General features: G+C 37.5%; 1 protein-coding gene across 3 annotated transcripts in view; it reads right to left on the reverse strand.

Annotated features, from left to right (window-relative positions):
* Positions 1 to 13172, reverse strand: part of lars2 (leucyl-tRNA synthetase 2, mitochondrial) — a 54283-nt gene that overhangs the window by 29744 nt on the left and 11367 nt on the right. For 2 of the 3 annotated variants that reach the window (XM_017477438.3, XM_017477444.3), the window contains exons 4-7: positions 10341 to 10432; positions 9784 to 9844; positions 8773 to 8862; positions 7418 to 7561 (exon numbers count right to left, since the gene is read on the reverse strand). In XM_017477438.3, coding sequence (XP_017332927.1) covers positions 7418 to 7561; positions 8773 to 8862; positions 9784 to 9844; positions 10341 to 10432 — 387 coding nt within the window. The remainder of the gene's footprint in view (positions 1 to 7417; positions 7562 to 8772; positions 8863 to 9783; positions 9845 to 10340; positions 10433 to 13172) is intronic. The other variant, XM_053683227.1, reaches the window with a different exon arrangement.

Below are 13172 nucleotides of genomic sequence, written 5' to 3' on the forward strand. Positions count from 1 at the left end.
GTTTTTGTGCCAAACATTCTTTTATAATTATGCCCAAAATGTTCTACATTAGTCTTATCAGACCTTAACACATTATGCCATACGGTTTGGGATGATTTAGTCTGGAGATGACTTCTGTCTAGCCACCCTACCCAATACCCCAGGCATGCAAACAATACTATAGACTGTTGTCACATACAAGAACCAGAACAGTTACTTGTCAGATGTTCCTCTAGCTCCTAACATGTTGCCTTGGATCTTTTGGCAACCTCTCTGATAATTTTTTGTCTTGTTTTTTTGTTCAAATTTGAGGGAAGTCCTGTTCTTGGTAATGACATTTTGGGGCCCCATTTTCTCCACTTGTTAATGATGACCTTCACGGCATTCCATTATATTGTAATGTTTTGGAAATTCTTTTGAAACCCTCTCCTGATTAATACCTATTGATAATAAGATCCATTACATGCTTTGTAAGCTCTTCGCGGCCCATGGATTCAGCGGTCGGATGAAACAGAGATGTCAAGAAAATCCTACAGAAACATCTGATCTTTATTTAGGGCTAATCAGAATCACTTCATTGATGGCAGCTCTATGATAATTACTTTTGAACACGAGTTTGAATGTGATTGATTAATTCTGAGCACATTCACATGCCCCATTATTAAAGGGTGTACACACTTGTGCAACCAGGTTATTCTTTTTTCTTTTCCCTAAAATGTTTCTATTTGTTGTTCACTTCAATTTTGTTGGCTGCTATATGACATGATGGAAAGGTAGAGAAAGATCTGACTTGATTTATCTAGGCTTCATTTGCAATATTAACAGGGGTGTGTAGGCTTTTTATATTCACTGTATATAGAGTTTGACTAGCTGGATAAATACCGTATAATTGACTACTTGACTCCCCAAAGGTAATGGTAAAATTGGTAACTCAGTAGACCTCTCACATCTTATTCAGTCAGAGCTGAATCTGGCCATGTGGCCACACAGGCACCTGAACTGCACATCAGGTGTCAAAAACAAATTAAGCCAGCCTCAGAGGCCTTGAACCCGAAGCACAATGTATGATCTATGTCCTTTTCTAAATGAAAGACATCCACACTTTCTTATAAAGCGGTTTCAGTTGGGATTTTCAACAAACATCCGATAGCACAAACTGTCTGGAAACACAAAGCCATTAAGCATTATAGAAATATACTGAACGGAACCACAAAGCAGTGGGGCAAAAAGAGTTCATCTAGGGATATCAGATGGAGGAGAAGTGTACGTCTCCTAGTGGATTAGTGCACAATGGGTGGGTAAAATGTGCTCTATCGTACATGTGCGATTACCACAGACAATAATTTCTATACATTTTCCTGTACTGAGAAAACAACAGAAACATCTCAAAATTCACTTACAGCGGATGTTTAATGGTAGGTCTTCGGTAATCAATTAATGTTTATGTGAAATGTATTTTTTTTATAGAGCACTTTCAAAAATTCTTCAGTTAAAGTCAGTTTTGAATGAAGATCTGTATAACTGTAGAACTTCTTTGAGAGATGGTACTACTCTTTCAGACGAATGAATATGTGGTTATGTACTGCTGACATAGACATTCATGTGACTTTTATTCTACATGGATTTCACAAAACATTATTCAGACAGACATTTTTGCATGTCTGGCTCATTCTAAAACTTTAATTGTTATACTGTAATAATTGTATCGTTGAAGTATTTTGCATATTTCTTTATCAACATAATTTAACAACTGCTCTTCTGTTATTGAGTACTGTCCACAAGCATAAGTCACTTTAGAAGTTCTTACTGATGCTTACACAGTTTACATCTCTGCGAATATTTACTGTACACAGAGCTCGTTGTATAGTGTTTATTGTACAGTTGATTGTCTGCATTTTTTTTTTTAATGCACTGTCTGTTACTGCTAGAGTGCCAATCCTCCTGTCTGTTATACTTTTCTGTTAAATGTAGCCTACAGGGAGACATATTTCATTCCTAATCTATCTGTGATGATGACAAACAATGATGACAAAGCAGACTTGACTTGATATGGGTCAACACGTTTTCTGTTCTCTCCACTCTGCTAGAGTATACTTTTAAATAAAACATATTTAAGGAGAAAACCGTTTATAGTGTACTGTTGGGCTTGTGGGTCATGGAGAGCTGGTTTAATACATTGATTGATCAATCCATTCTGTGGAGTATAAAACTGACAAAATAGTATGTTTTCAGCCTCAGTTATCAACATACATGCCAGCAGTGTCTTTTACTACATCAAGGGCCAGTATTATTTTTTTAATCCAAACTTTAAGATTGTACGCATGTGTCTACGTCTCTTTAATAGCACCCGCGCACTCACACACAAATTAATGTGGTTGAATAGTGAGTGCTCAGACCATTAAGTGAGTAATGATACTTCCCTTATTTCTCCCTCACCCTGCAAACTATACTTACTGTGACACACACACACACACACGCACACACTGTGCAAATGAGAAGATCTGTGAAATCACAGGAACAAACTGGCCCACCTTGACATGCCAAACATCTGACAAAGAGACAACAGAGAAAAACATCCACATAACACAGATATATAGTTCTAGTGTTTGGAAAATAAAAGCAGACACAGAAAACACCATATGTCTGACAAAAAAACAACATCAGTCTACTCTAATAAAACTGACTCTACCTGTCAGCATCATAATAAAGGCAGAGTTGTATTCTAATACCATTCCTTCACAATGAGAAGGTTAACATTTGAGCACATGGATGAGAATTCCAAAGAAAGCCTCAGTACAACTCTGAAAGAAAAGGACCTCCACAAGGTCAATTTACAGTTGCACTGATCCCATTTCCGCATTTTTAATAAGATAATAAATAATTAACAATACCCAACATTACTCAAATTCAGACTATTAAATTGATTGCAGAAGCTGTTTAAAGGGTAGATGTATGCAGATAACTTCTTTGTTGTTATTCTCTTTGATATAATAATTAGCATACGATTGAAATAATAAAAAATCACATCCATTCACAGCACAAAAACATCAGTGGATCAGATTGGAAAATAAATCAAATCCAGTCAAAAAGTGATTCAGTTTTTCAGGCCCAAAATGATACTCAGTGTCAGGATGGGACATTAACGTAATTCAGATCCTGTTATTTGAAAGAACTGGCGCCACTCAGTGACAAAGTATCCTAGCTGAGATTTATGGAATCCCAGCCTCATATCTATACGTTGAGGACATCCTGTTACACTTGCAATCAGAGAGCAAGACCCAGTCAAATCAGCAGGCTGCTGTGCGGGTTCTTTCAGACAGAAAGATCCGGAGCTGAGAAGGACAGGGTCGTTTTAACACAAAGCAACAAAAGGAGGCAAATGTATAGAACTCATAAGCAGGACAACTCGAACAGTGCTGCTTGAAAGAGAGATGACCTGTATGACTCACCGTTCTGTATGTGATTGCAGGAACAAGTACTGATTGGCAGTATAAAATCCACACTAATCCACTTATCCATTATTCAGCCAGAGCACGGTTATTTCAGTTCAGTGAAGAAGCCTAGCCTGTGCGAGTACTTCTGGGGAAATGCTGCTATTGATGAAACAGGAATGGATTTTACACATCCAACACACCAGAAAGCAACACTTCCCAAGGTAACATAGGTTATGGAAGGCTTTATCTTTCTAAGTCCTGGGACAGATTTAGATGGATGCCCAACAACAAATTCCCATCAACAAACATCACATGTAGAAGCAAGAAACATAAATAAGTAAATAAAACATCATTAAAACAAATAAAACAAAAATATCTCAGCTGTAATGATTATGTTTTAATAAAATGATTTGGATTTCATTGAAGCGGATTTTATTTACAATAAATGTAATTAATATTAATTAGAGATACACCGATGTATAGGCTGATAAAGGCTATTTTTCACGCTATCGGCCGATAGTTTAAAAACATCCGATGATCAGGGCAGATTATATCCTGTCAATCACAAGAGGGCGGGAAAACACATCAATTTCGTGGTGTGTGTAAAGAAAATGACAACAAAACTGCAAACTCTGCACTGCTAAAATTTTACACCGGAAGTGAGCAGCAGTGAAGCGCAAGTTTCAGTGTCGAATCAAATTTTTTTTGCCACGCTGCTTGCGCTGAATTAAAGCACCAGTACACTGATAAAAGATTTAAATGAAGATGAGTTAACAAAAAAGTATATATTGCACAAAAATACATTTGTAGAGTACTATATTTCATATCCAGCTAATGTTAATATAAAACAAAGTTTATGTTATATATTACCAATTGGATATTCAATGATGAAGTAGAAATGCTTTTGTTTGTGGTGAGTGAATGTGAAGCTTAACAGGAGATTTTTTTAGAATTCAGTCAATTATTTCTGTTAATATGAATGAATAACATTCAATAAGTTAAGAAATCTTACTTTAATCTTCAGAATTTATTTCATGTGTTAGAGTAATGTGTTTTCTGTTTATGAGACCAGTTACTGTGAAGCAACTTGTTGAAATAGAGAGAATAAAGTTTTGAAACCTTCTGTAGGTGTTCTATCTGCCAGTAGGTTGAAAAACCTTTTAGAATTTTATAAAAAGGCAGGATTTTGCCTGCTTGTGAAATCACCACACCTGATGCTTGAACAGCAACTCAAAAGAGGAAAAGAAGGAAAAGAACAGGCATTTCAAGGTTTTAGAGTTACAATAGAGTTCTCAAACATTGCAACTAGGCCAAAAGAGGAATATGGCATATACCAAGTTTATATTTTTCTCTTCTAGCAAACCACACAGAGCTTATCTAGCTGTCTGCCCATCTTTTTTTCCTAATATAACAGACAAAAAAAGGAAATCTAGTTTCTGTTTTTATGCCACAGAGAAAAATTACATCCAACAGCTCCAGCTTTAATGTTCATCAGAGGAACCACTTCATAAAAAGGTGACATTAGTAGCATGAAGCATAAGTCCACTTCCCGATTTAAAATTGGCAAAGGATAAATATGGTCAATTAAGATGTGTGAAACTGGCTGCTTGACCACTGAGAGACAAAATCACACCAATGCTGTGTTCCAATTTGGAACTACAACGGTTCAAAACGCATAGCAGGAACAGAGCGCTATAACACGACAGGTCTCTGTAACAGCCAGATTGATCTGAGGCCAATAGAATGCTTCACAATCTTTCAGCAGTTTTGTGAAACCCTAACTGTCCAGTCCTCAATTTTTAAAAAAAATCAAAGCACAGAACACTGCATCAGTATAATCTGTCCTAAACTACAGTCCTTAGGAGCTGAAATTGCTGTAAAACCAGAACAAATTCCAGACAAGAATCAAACATGTCCTTGCTATACGATTGAGAGTAGTTGTGAATATAGTTGGGTAGTAAAAGTTAAAGGAATACTTTTGTTCGCCCACCAAATCACCATCCATTGTATCTGTAATAACAGTATATGTGGAATTACCACAGACAAGAATTTCAACATTTTTCCCGCCCTGAGAAAAGTTTACTTGAAACATACAATAGAAGTCAAAGGAGACTTGAGGGCAACCCTGAATGTTTATGTGAATAAGTGCAGAACACCACCATGAATTCTTCAGACAAATGTATTTGTAAATTAATCTCTAAATCTGTATTTTTCCTCCTTTCAGAGATGGAATTACTTTTTTTTTTTTTTTTAAATACACTTTTAAATAAAGTGTGAATAACTAGATTTTTTTTATTGTGTCTGAAAGTTGGATAAAACTACATAAGGACAGATTTAGCAAACATTGTGCCACATTTATCAAGCTGGACACGGACAGATTTATTCGTTAGTCATTCATACGAACATTTGCACAACAAATTTGGTGTTCAAAAATGGAAAAAAAAACTTTTGTATCCTTCTCATGCTCATGAAGTGTATGTAAATTTACTGATTAATGTAAACCCCGATTTGACTTTTAAAGTCCCCATGAAGTTCCTTGAAATTTGTAGCATTATTCGACGTATTGTAGGGCTGCAACTAATGATTATTTTCATAATCAATTAGTTGGCCGATTATTTTTTCGATTAATCGGATGGGGGGGGGGGGGCTTTCCATAGTTTCAGTACATTATATCTGTCCTCGCATTATTATATATGTGTGTATGTATGTATATATATATATATATATATATATATATATATATATATATATATATATATATATATATATATATATATATATGTATGTGTGTGTGTGTGTGTGTGTGTGTGTGTATATGTATATATATATATTATATCTGTCCTCGCACTTGCAGGACGGTACTGGCAACATAAAACAGAAAGTCGCTAAGGTTTGTCCAAAAAGTCGCTAGACAGTTTTTTGTTTTTTGTTTTTAAGTAAAAAAAAGTCGCTAAAGGGGTCTGAAATGTCACTAAGTTGGCAACACTGGTCTGCACTGACAGCTAGATAAAAGGCAGGCTAAACTCCACCTCTTCCCAGCAAAAAGAAAATACAGAGGGAGAGAAAACGTGGAGTTTTCCATTTATGCACATTCTATTTGAAAAGCAATAAAATACACCGAGTACCCAAATGATGTCCTGTCTGTTTTTTTCTTGAAAAAATTTGTGCCCCTCCCTTCTGATCTCTCCCTGGTTGAGAACCACTGCACTAGAGAAAACAGGGTCAATCATGACAATATTTATTTATTTGGCAGAAAGTAGGTTTAGATTTTTAAGGAGATGAGAGAAATGCAACTGCCTGTTCTTTTTACGATTGCTAGAATATGAAGTGGCTTTCTACCTGTAACTGCCATTACAATATCCCCTTTAATCAGCCTACGAGATCACACAGTCTTCTGCTTTCTCTATTCAGGAAGTGTTTCATACAGATATATGCCTTAGATAACTAAATACAGCAAGTAGCAGCAGTCAAAAAAAAATTTCAATGCAAAATGTAGCATTTGCTAAAAAAAGGTGCAGTATAAATGTGTCTAAAATATTTGACTACTACAGAGCTGGAAAAATGCAAGTAATCTGGTCTGTAATTCTTTCAGGGGAGGAGGGAGAGAGAAAATACTGACATGGCCAAGGTGGATGGAAATAAAATCACAGAGGAGCACTCTATTCCACTCTATTCCTTACTCTTTTAGGCAACACCAGATAGTAAGATTAGAAATCGTCATCATACTCTCTTCTACAAATGTATTCCATATTGTTCATCATATAGTCACATTTTAAATGTTTAATGATGATCTATGTCCAAGATATGTCTATAGTAAATATGGTTTTCTCTCAGCATAGGGAAAAATTAATGTCTGTGATCATCATGCACAATATAGACATACAAGTCTTAAATATTGTTAAATGCAGGCTTCCTAAAACACTACAAATGTTCTGTCCCCAGGCAGTGCTTTGAGTTGAGGTTTCTTTTAGGCCTGAAAGTGGCTGGGATGTGCATTAACTCACCTTGGCATAGTTGGTGGTTTTGATGAACCACTGCCTGAGGAGCTTCTGCTCCACACGGGCACCAGAGCGCCATGAGCAGCCGTTTTCATCCACCTGCTCATCAGCCAAGACTGTCTGATCCACCGGGTCCCAGTTCACCAGCGCCTAAAGAAACACACACACACACTGGTATTAATTATATTTCAGCGCTCTGTAAGCAAAGATCTGTGAGCTAACTAAAGACATTCTAGATGTGTGTCTGTGCAATGATGTCTTGGGGGAGTTAAAGTCACAGCACTCAAGGGAAAGCTGCAAGAAACACAGCATGCAGGAAGGATGTAAATGTTGCCTGGCAGGAGAGAACAGCTTCCCACTCTTTCTTTGAGGTGGAAGAAACTAGAAGAGATCATGTTTTACTGGCTCTGATTTCAAGTGTCTGTCATATTTCACATATACATTTAATATACATAATGTATACCGTTACTGCATGTGATGAGAGGAATGACAATAAAGCCTACTTCACTTGACTAATGCAGGCACACTCCATACCACACAAGCACACTTTCATACAGCTCTGTCTGAACTTCAAACCAGGGACAGACAGAATCACAGGAAAGCTTGCTGGATATTATACAAAAAACTCAATGTTTATTTTTCAGACAATAGTCCCTTATGTTCTAGTAGGTAGGTTCTGTCCAATGTTCCCACCACATTTTCTTAATTTGTAAACAACACACTATGTCTCGGAGGAAAGAAACTCACACTTTCACCATGTGTCCCTCACTCTCTCTTTTGCTCCCAGCAATGTAATTTTTTATTCGTTTTTTAAATATTAAATAAAATATATAACTCTCTTTGTCAAAGATATATTTTTTTAAAAAAAGTTTAGGGTTAAAATTGTTTATTAAAACAATTGTAATTAGTGATGTTAATACCCATATATAAATATATTTCAGAATCAAAATGCATTATATACAGTAGCTTTACTTACAACAAGCTTTGTTTTGGCTAAAAATTAAATTGGATCCATAAACAAGTATTTTAAAAAAGCCTCTTGGGTGAAGCTCCCTCATGTCGTTGGTTAAGAACATGCCAATGCTGCTAAGAATCTAAAATATTTATTTATTTACTCTAAAATAGCAGCAAATAGTAAAATCCCCCTATGAGCCATGTGAAAATTCTGACTGCTAGTGTTTATGCCAACTCCCCTCTGTGGCATCTCTCTATTACTCCTACATATGTGTTTAGAGTACAGTTTGTTTTTCAAAACTATAATTATGCTTTAAAAGTAAGATTTCATCTGAATAGAAAAAAAAAAAAGAATACATCTGTGTTGGTAACACCTCACGTTCAGACAGACTGCTATCATAACTTACCTCCTTCTGATAGGCCAGTCCTGCTTCATAAAGCTTCACAAACAAGTACTGTGTCCACTTGTAATAGTCAGGCAAGCAAGTAGTCACTTCCTGCCAGTAGATTGGAATTAAAAATTGATTTCTGAGCAATTTCAATCATGTTTTCATTTAAATAATGAGTGCTTGTGCAACCCATGTAACAGTAGTTAGCAGGTTAGTAGATTATTCATATGGTCATGTAACCAGCTTACCTTAATATATTATACCAGATTAAAGCTGTTATCAGATTTCAAGAAATCTGGTTTTTAAAAAGCACGGTGTTATGTTACATTTTTATACATCTGTGCATATGGACAAACATAACCAGACAAGGAAAAAAAGATAACCACATAAATTTCCAAATAAATATGACTTCACAGCTGATTTGTTGGCAGTCAATTTCGCAAAAATGCTTCTTTTTCATGATCAATAAAATAATTGAACTACTCACAAGCGACCGCCTCACTAGTGGGAAATGTAGTTAAAGTAGCAGCTTTGCTACTTGTAGTGAAAATACGGATTCTGATTATCGACTGACTCACACAGACCAAGAGTTTTTCCATTATCAGTTTAGCAGATTATTTATGTGCATGTAAAAGTGTTGATCAAATTAATAACAAAGTTTGATCTTTTTTGTAGTTATTTCACACATGGAAACAATAACGTAAATCAATGCAGTCAGGACACAGTGCTGGCATGAATATCACTAAAATAAACATTCTCCCTCTGTGTGCCAAGTAAAGCGAGGTGTCGGCTTTGGAAGAATGGGACATTATTTCTGTTAGTACTGGGAATACCAGCTGCCTGTTCACATGGTAACCAGTCACTTTCACAAACATGTGCCTCAGGAAGCATCATGGCAACATTAACTTAGCGCTTCAGAGTCAATAGTTGGGGTGATGAAATCTATGCAAGGTTAGCAGACTGTACTGAAAGCATTGTGGCTCCTCACCTATGGAGGAACACACACGTGTCAGATTTCTCCCTACTCACCCTGTCCCAATTAAAGCACAGCCCCAGGCTGTTCAGCTGCTCCCGCATGGACTGGATGTTACTGTAGGGAGAGTGAGAATGTAAAGTAAAGGTCAGGGACTGGCAAAGACCCAATGGCTTGTGTGTAGGTGGATGATTCCTGATGCTACCTGCGTGTTTGTATACATTATTATCAGCATTTGCTTATACATAGATCCTTCCTAAGACTGTGGCACTCATTACACTAGCCTAAATGACATCCCTGGGCATGCATTACACACAACAGTCTAAGAGAATGACAAAGAGTGTGTGTGAGAGAGAGAGAGTATGGAGATGTGGAGAAAAGGTCAGAGAAGAGTGAACACTTCTACTATTATAGATTTGCAATCAGGAGTAACGCCGGGCTCTGTCTCACATTCAACCTCTTTCTATGTACATGAGCATACAAATACATGTGCGCACACACACACTACAAATATTATCAAAGCCAACGATGCTGCACAAGCATACATGGTATGACAAACAGGGTATTAAAAATACAAACAAAGCCACTGAGAAGAGAGAGCATATACTGATACCTCTTAGTCCAGTGTTCAGGGTCGAGGCCACGCTCGATGGCAGCATTCTCAGCAGGAAGGCCGAAAGCATCCCAGCCCATCGGGTTCAGAACCTGTCGTAAAAAACAAGCACATATAAGACAAAATCAGGCAAATTCAGATTCATCCAAATTCTTTTGCCCTCTATGACTCTGATCTAAGGCCGTGTCTGTATTGGTGCTAGAGGTGAGGATTTGTCCACAGGCAGAAGGTTCATAATGGCTACAGTATATCCTGCTGATAAATCTGCAGCTTCACACCTCATTATTGTGTTATGGGGTTTCAGAGGAGTAACCTTCTGCATAAGGGCATAAAGCCCTTATGAAAGGCATTTGTCACTCACATGCAAAGTAATAGTGTAAAATAAAAGCTATCAAGTGACACATAGTACTACGTCTTACACAGTGTACAGTACTGTTTCCATATAGAATCTCAACCTGAGGTAAAATAGAATAGACAAATAAAATCAGATATTTTACATTAATATGACACTGTCATTAGTCTCATCTCTGCAATGATCAAATCTTATCCCCCCCCTCCCCCATCTCTCTGTCTCACTCTGCACATTGGATAAAATGTCCTCTTTGCGTATTGTTATAATCAAATGTGGACAGTGAGAGTAAAGAGCTCTATTTTTAATTGTGTTGATCCAGAGAGACTGAGACAAGGTGAAAGAGAGGGAAAGAGGAAAGTAGAAAAAAAAAGCTTGCAAAAGGTAAGGAGAGAATCAAAGAGAGATATAAAGAGAGGGAGGGAATGAGAAAAGACTTCGCCTCTGAAAGGTTCGCCACTCGTGCTGAAGCGGAGGAGAATCAGTATCCTTGGTAACTGCCTGCACCTCATTTGTTAAGCAAAGCTGTTCGCTATGAAGCCAAGAGGGTGCTAAAACTCCACTGTACCGAGAAGTATGAACGACGGGCAAACATGAAAAAATATAACACGATTTGAGCCTGCTAATTAGATTAGGGTGGAGATGGCAGCACCACCACAAGACAAAGTCATTAGCACAAGCAAATTAACAACCTGTGGCAAACATGCAGTCACGTACTTGCCACTTGTCTCACTTACTATTATTACAAGCATCTTGCCAATGAACAGATGAAATGATGAAGTACAAAAAAAAAGAATAAAAATAAATAGTGGAAGTTAAAGAGTGGAACATTAAAAATCAAGATGTTGCCTTTATTGCTGGAACTCATCCCTAAATTCAGTTACACACACACACACACACACGCACCTCAGTATGTGATGCAGTGATGTGACAGAACCATCTGTATTCTTCCCTTCGCTTTGCTGCAGCTACTTTCATCTTCTTTTTTGTCTGCTGACTGACTTTAGTCTCCTTTACGAGCGCAAGCAAACAACGAGCTGAAGGAAATCAAGCAGCTGATTTTGTTTAGTCGAAGACTCTTCCCTCGTTATCTATACTGAACTGGACTTCACTGTCTCAGTGGTGTGGTGCAGGTTATAGCACATCAACTGCTATTGATACGAATGCGATTTCCAATTGCATCATTCAGATAAGCAAGCTCTAGATGCTGTTTATCCATCCAAACACGTGACAGTAGCTCCAAAACAGTTCATTACTGAGATGGTACGCTTCAGTCATGGCCACTTTTCCTGCTGGCTATGTTAGTTGACTCACCCTCACATCAGGACTCCACATAAAGCATCAGGTCCACTGTCATGGGCCATGTGCCAAATTTCTTTATCAGACAGCAAAAAAAACAAAAAAACCCCACCACCATGTTAAGAAAAAGCAGTAGGAGAGGATCTACCAGAAATGGAATCAGTGAAGTAGCCGCCTCATTATATTCTTCTGTCTGTATCCAAACCACATTTTATATAAAGTTGCAATCACAATTATTCAACCCCCACTGCAAATCAGGTTTATTGTCAAAATTTACAGACTTTCAGCTGTTTGCAATGCACAAATCAAACAAAAGCAATTGAAATAGTTCAACACAGCGAATGCTTCAAGTGGTTTCCCCAAATTCAACTGAAATTGAATTGAATTGAACTTATAATGTTTTCTTTAGTTTCAAAATTATTCAACCCCCTGAATAGAATCCCTCACAAGAGCACAAATATGCTAAACAAATGTCTCAAGCACACCTGATGCAATTAATCAAGGGCTTCATTAGTTGCACTAGGTTTGCTTGAGCTGGAACACATGAATACCTGAACTGCCTAGGGGCAGAAAATGAATGAAATACCTGAACTGGCTAGGGGCAGAAAATGAATGAAATACCTGGATGGGGCAGAAAAAGGAAACTATCAATGGCTGCAACCAATTTTCTGAGAAGTCAGGTTGTGAAAAACCCTCGAGTGACTGCAAAAGACCTGCAGCAAGACCTGCTGGCAACAGGCACTGAGGTTTCAGTGAGCACAGTAAGGCACGTACTAAACGCAGAAGGTTTCCATGCCAGAACTCCAAGACGTACAACACTACTGACCCAAAAGCACAAGAAAAATCGGCTCAAAATCATATAAATATGGCACAGAAGTTTTGGGATTCTGTTCTGTGGAGCAATAAAACAAAACTGGAACTTTTTGGCACGATGGATCAAGCGGTATGTCTGGAGGAAGAAGAATGAACAAAGAACACTCAGTCCTGCAGTGTGTGGAAGGCAAGATGGATTCATTGAAGTAACAGGAAATGCTAGTTTTAGATGAATTCTGTGTGTTATTGAACAGTAGGCCCAATTGTTTTTCTGTGTCAGCCTTTACCTTTCTGCACAGCAATAGGAGAAAATGTCATGCCGTCTGTGAGGAAGCTGAAACGGGCGTCATTGGACCTTCCAACAGGACAAT

Source organism: Ictalurus punctatus, chromosome 1, assembly GCF_001660625.3.
Source record: "Ictalurus punctatus breed USDA103 chromosome 1, Coco_2.0, whole genome shotgun sequence".
In the NCBI taxonomy this organism is placed as follows: domain Eukaryota; kingdom Metazoa; phylum Chordata; class Actinopteri; order Siluriformes; family Ictaluridae; genus Ictalurus; species Ictalurus punctatus.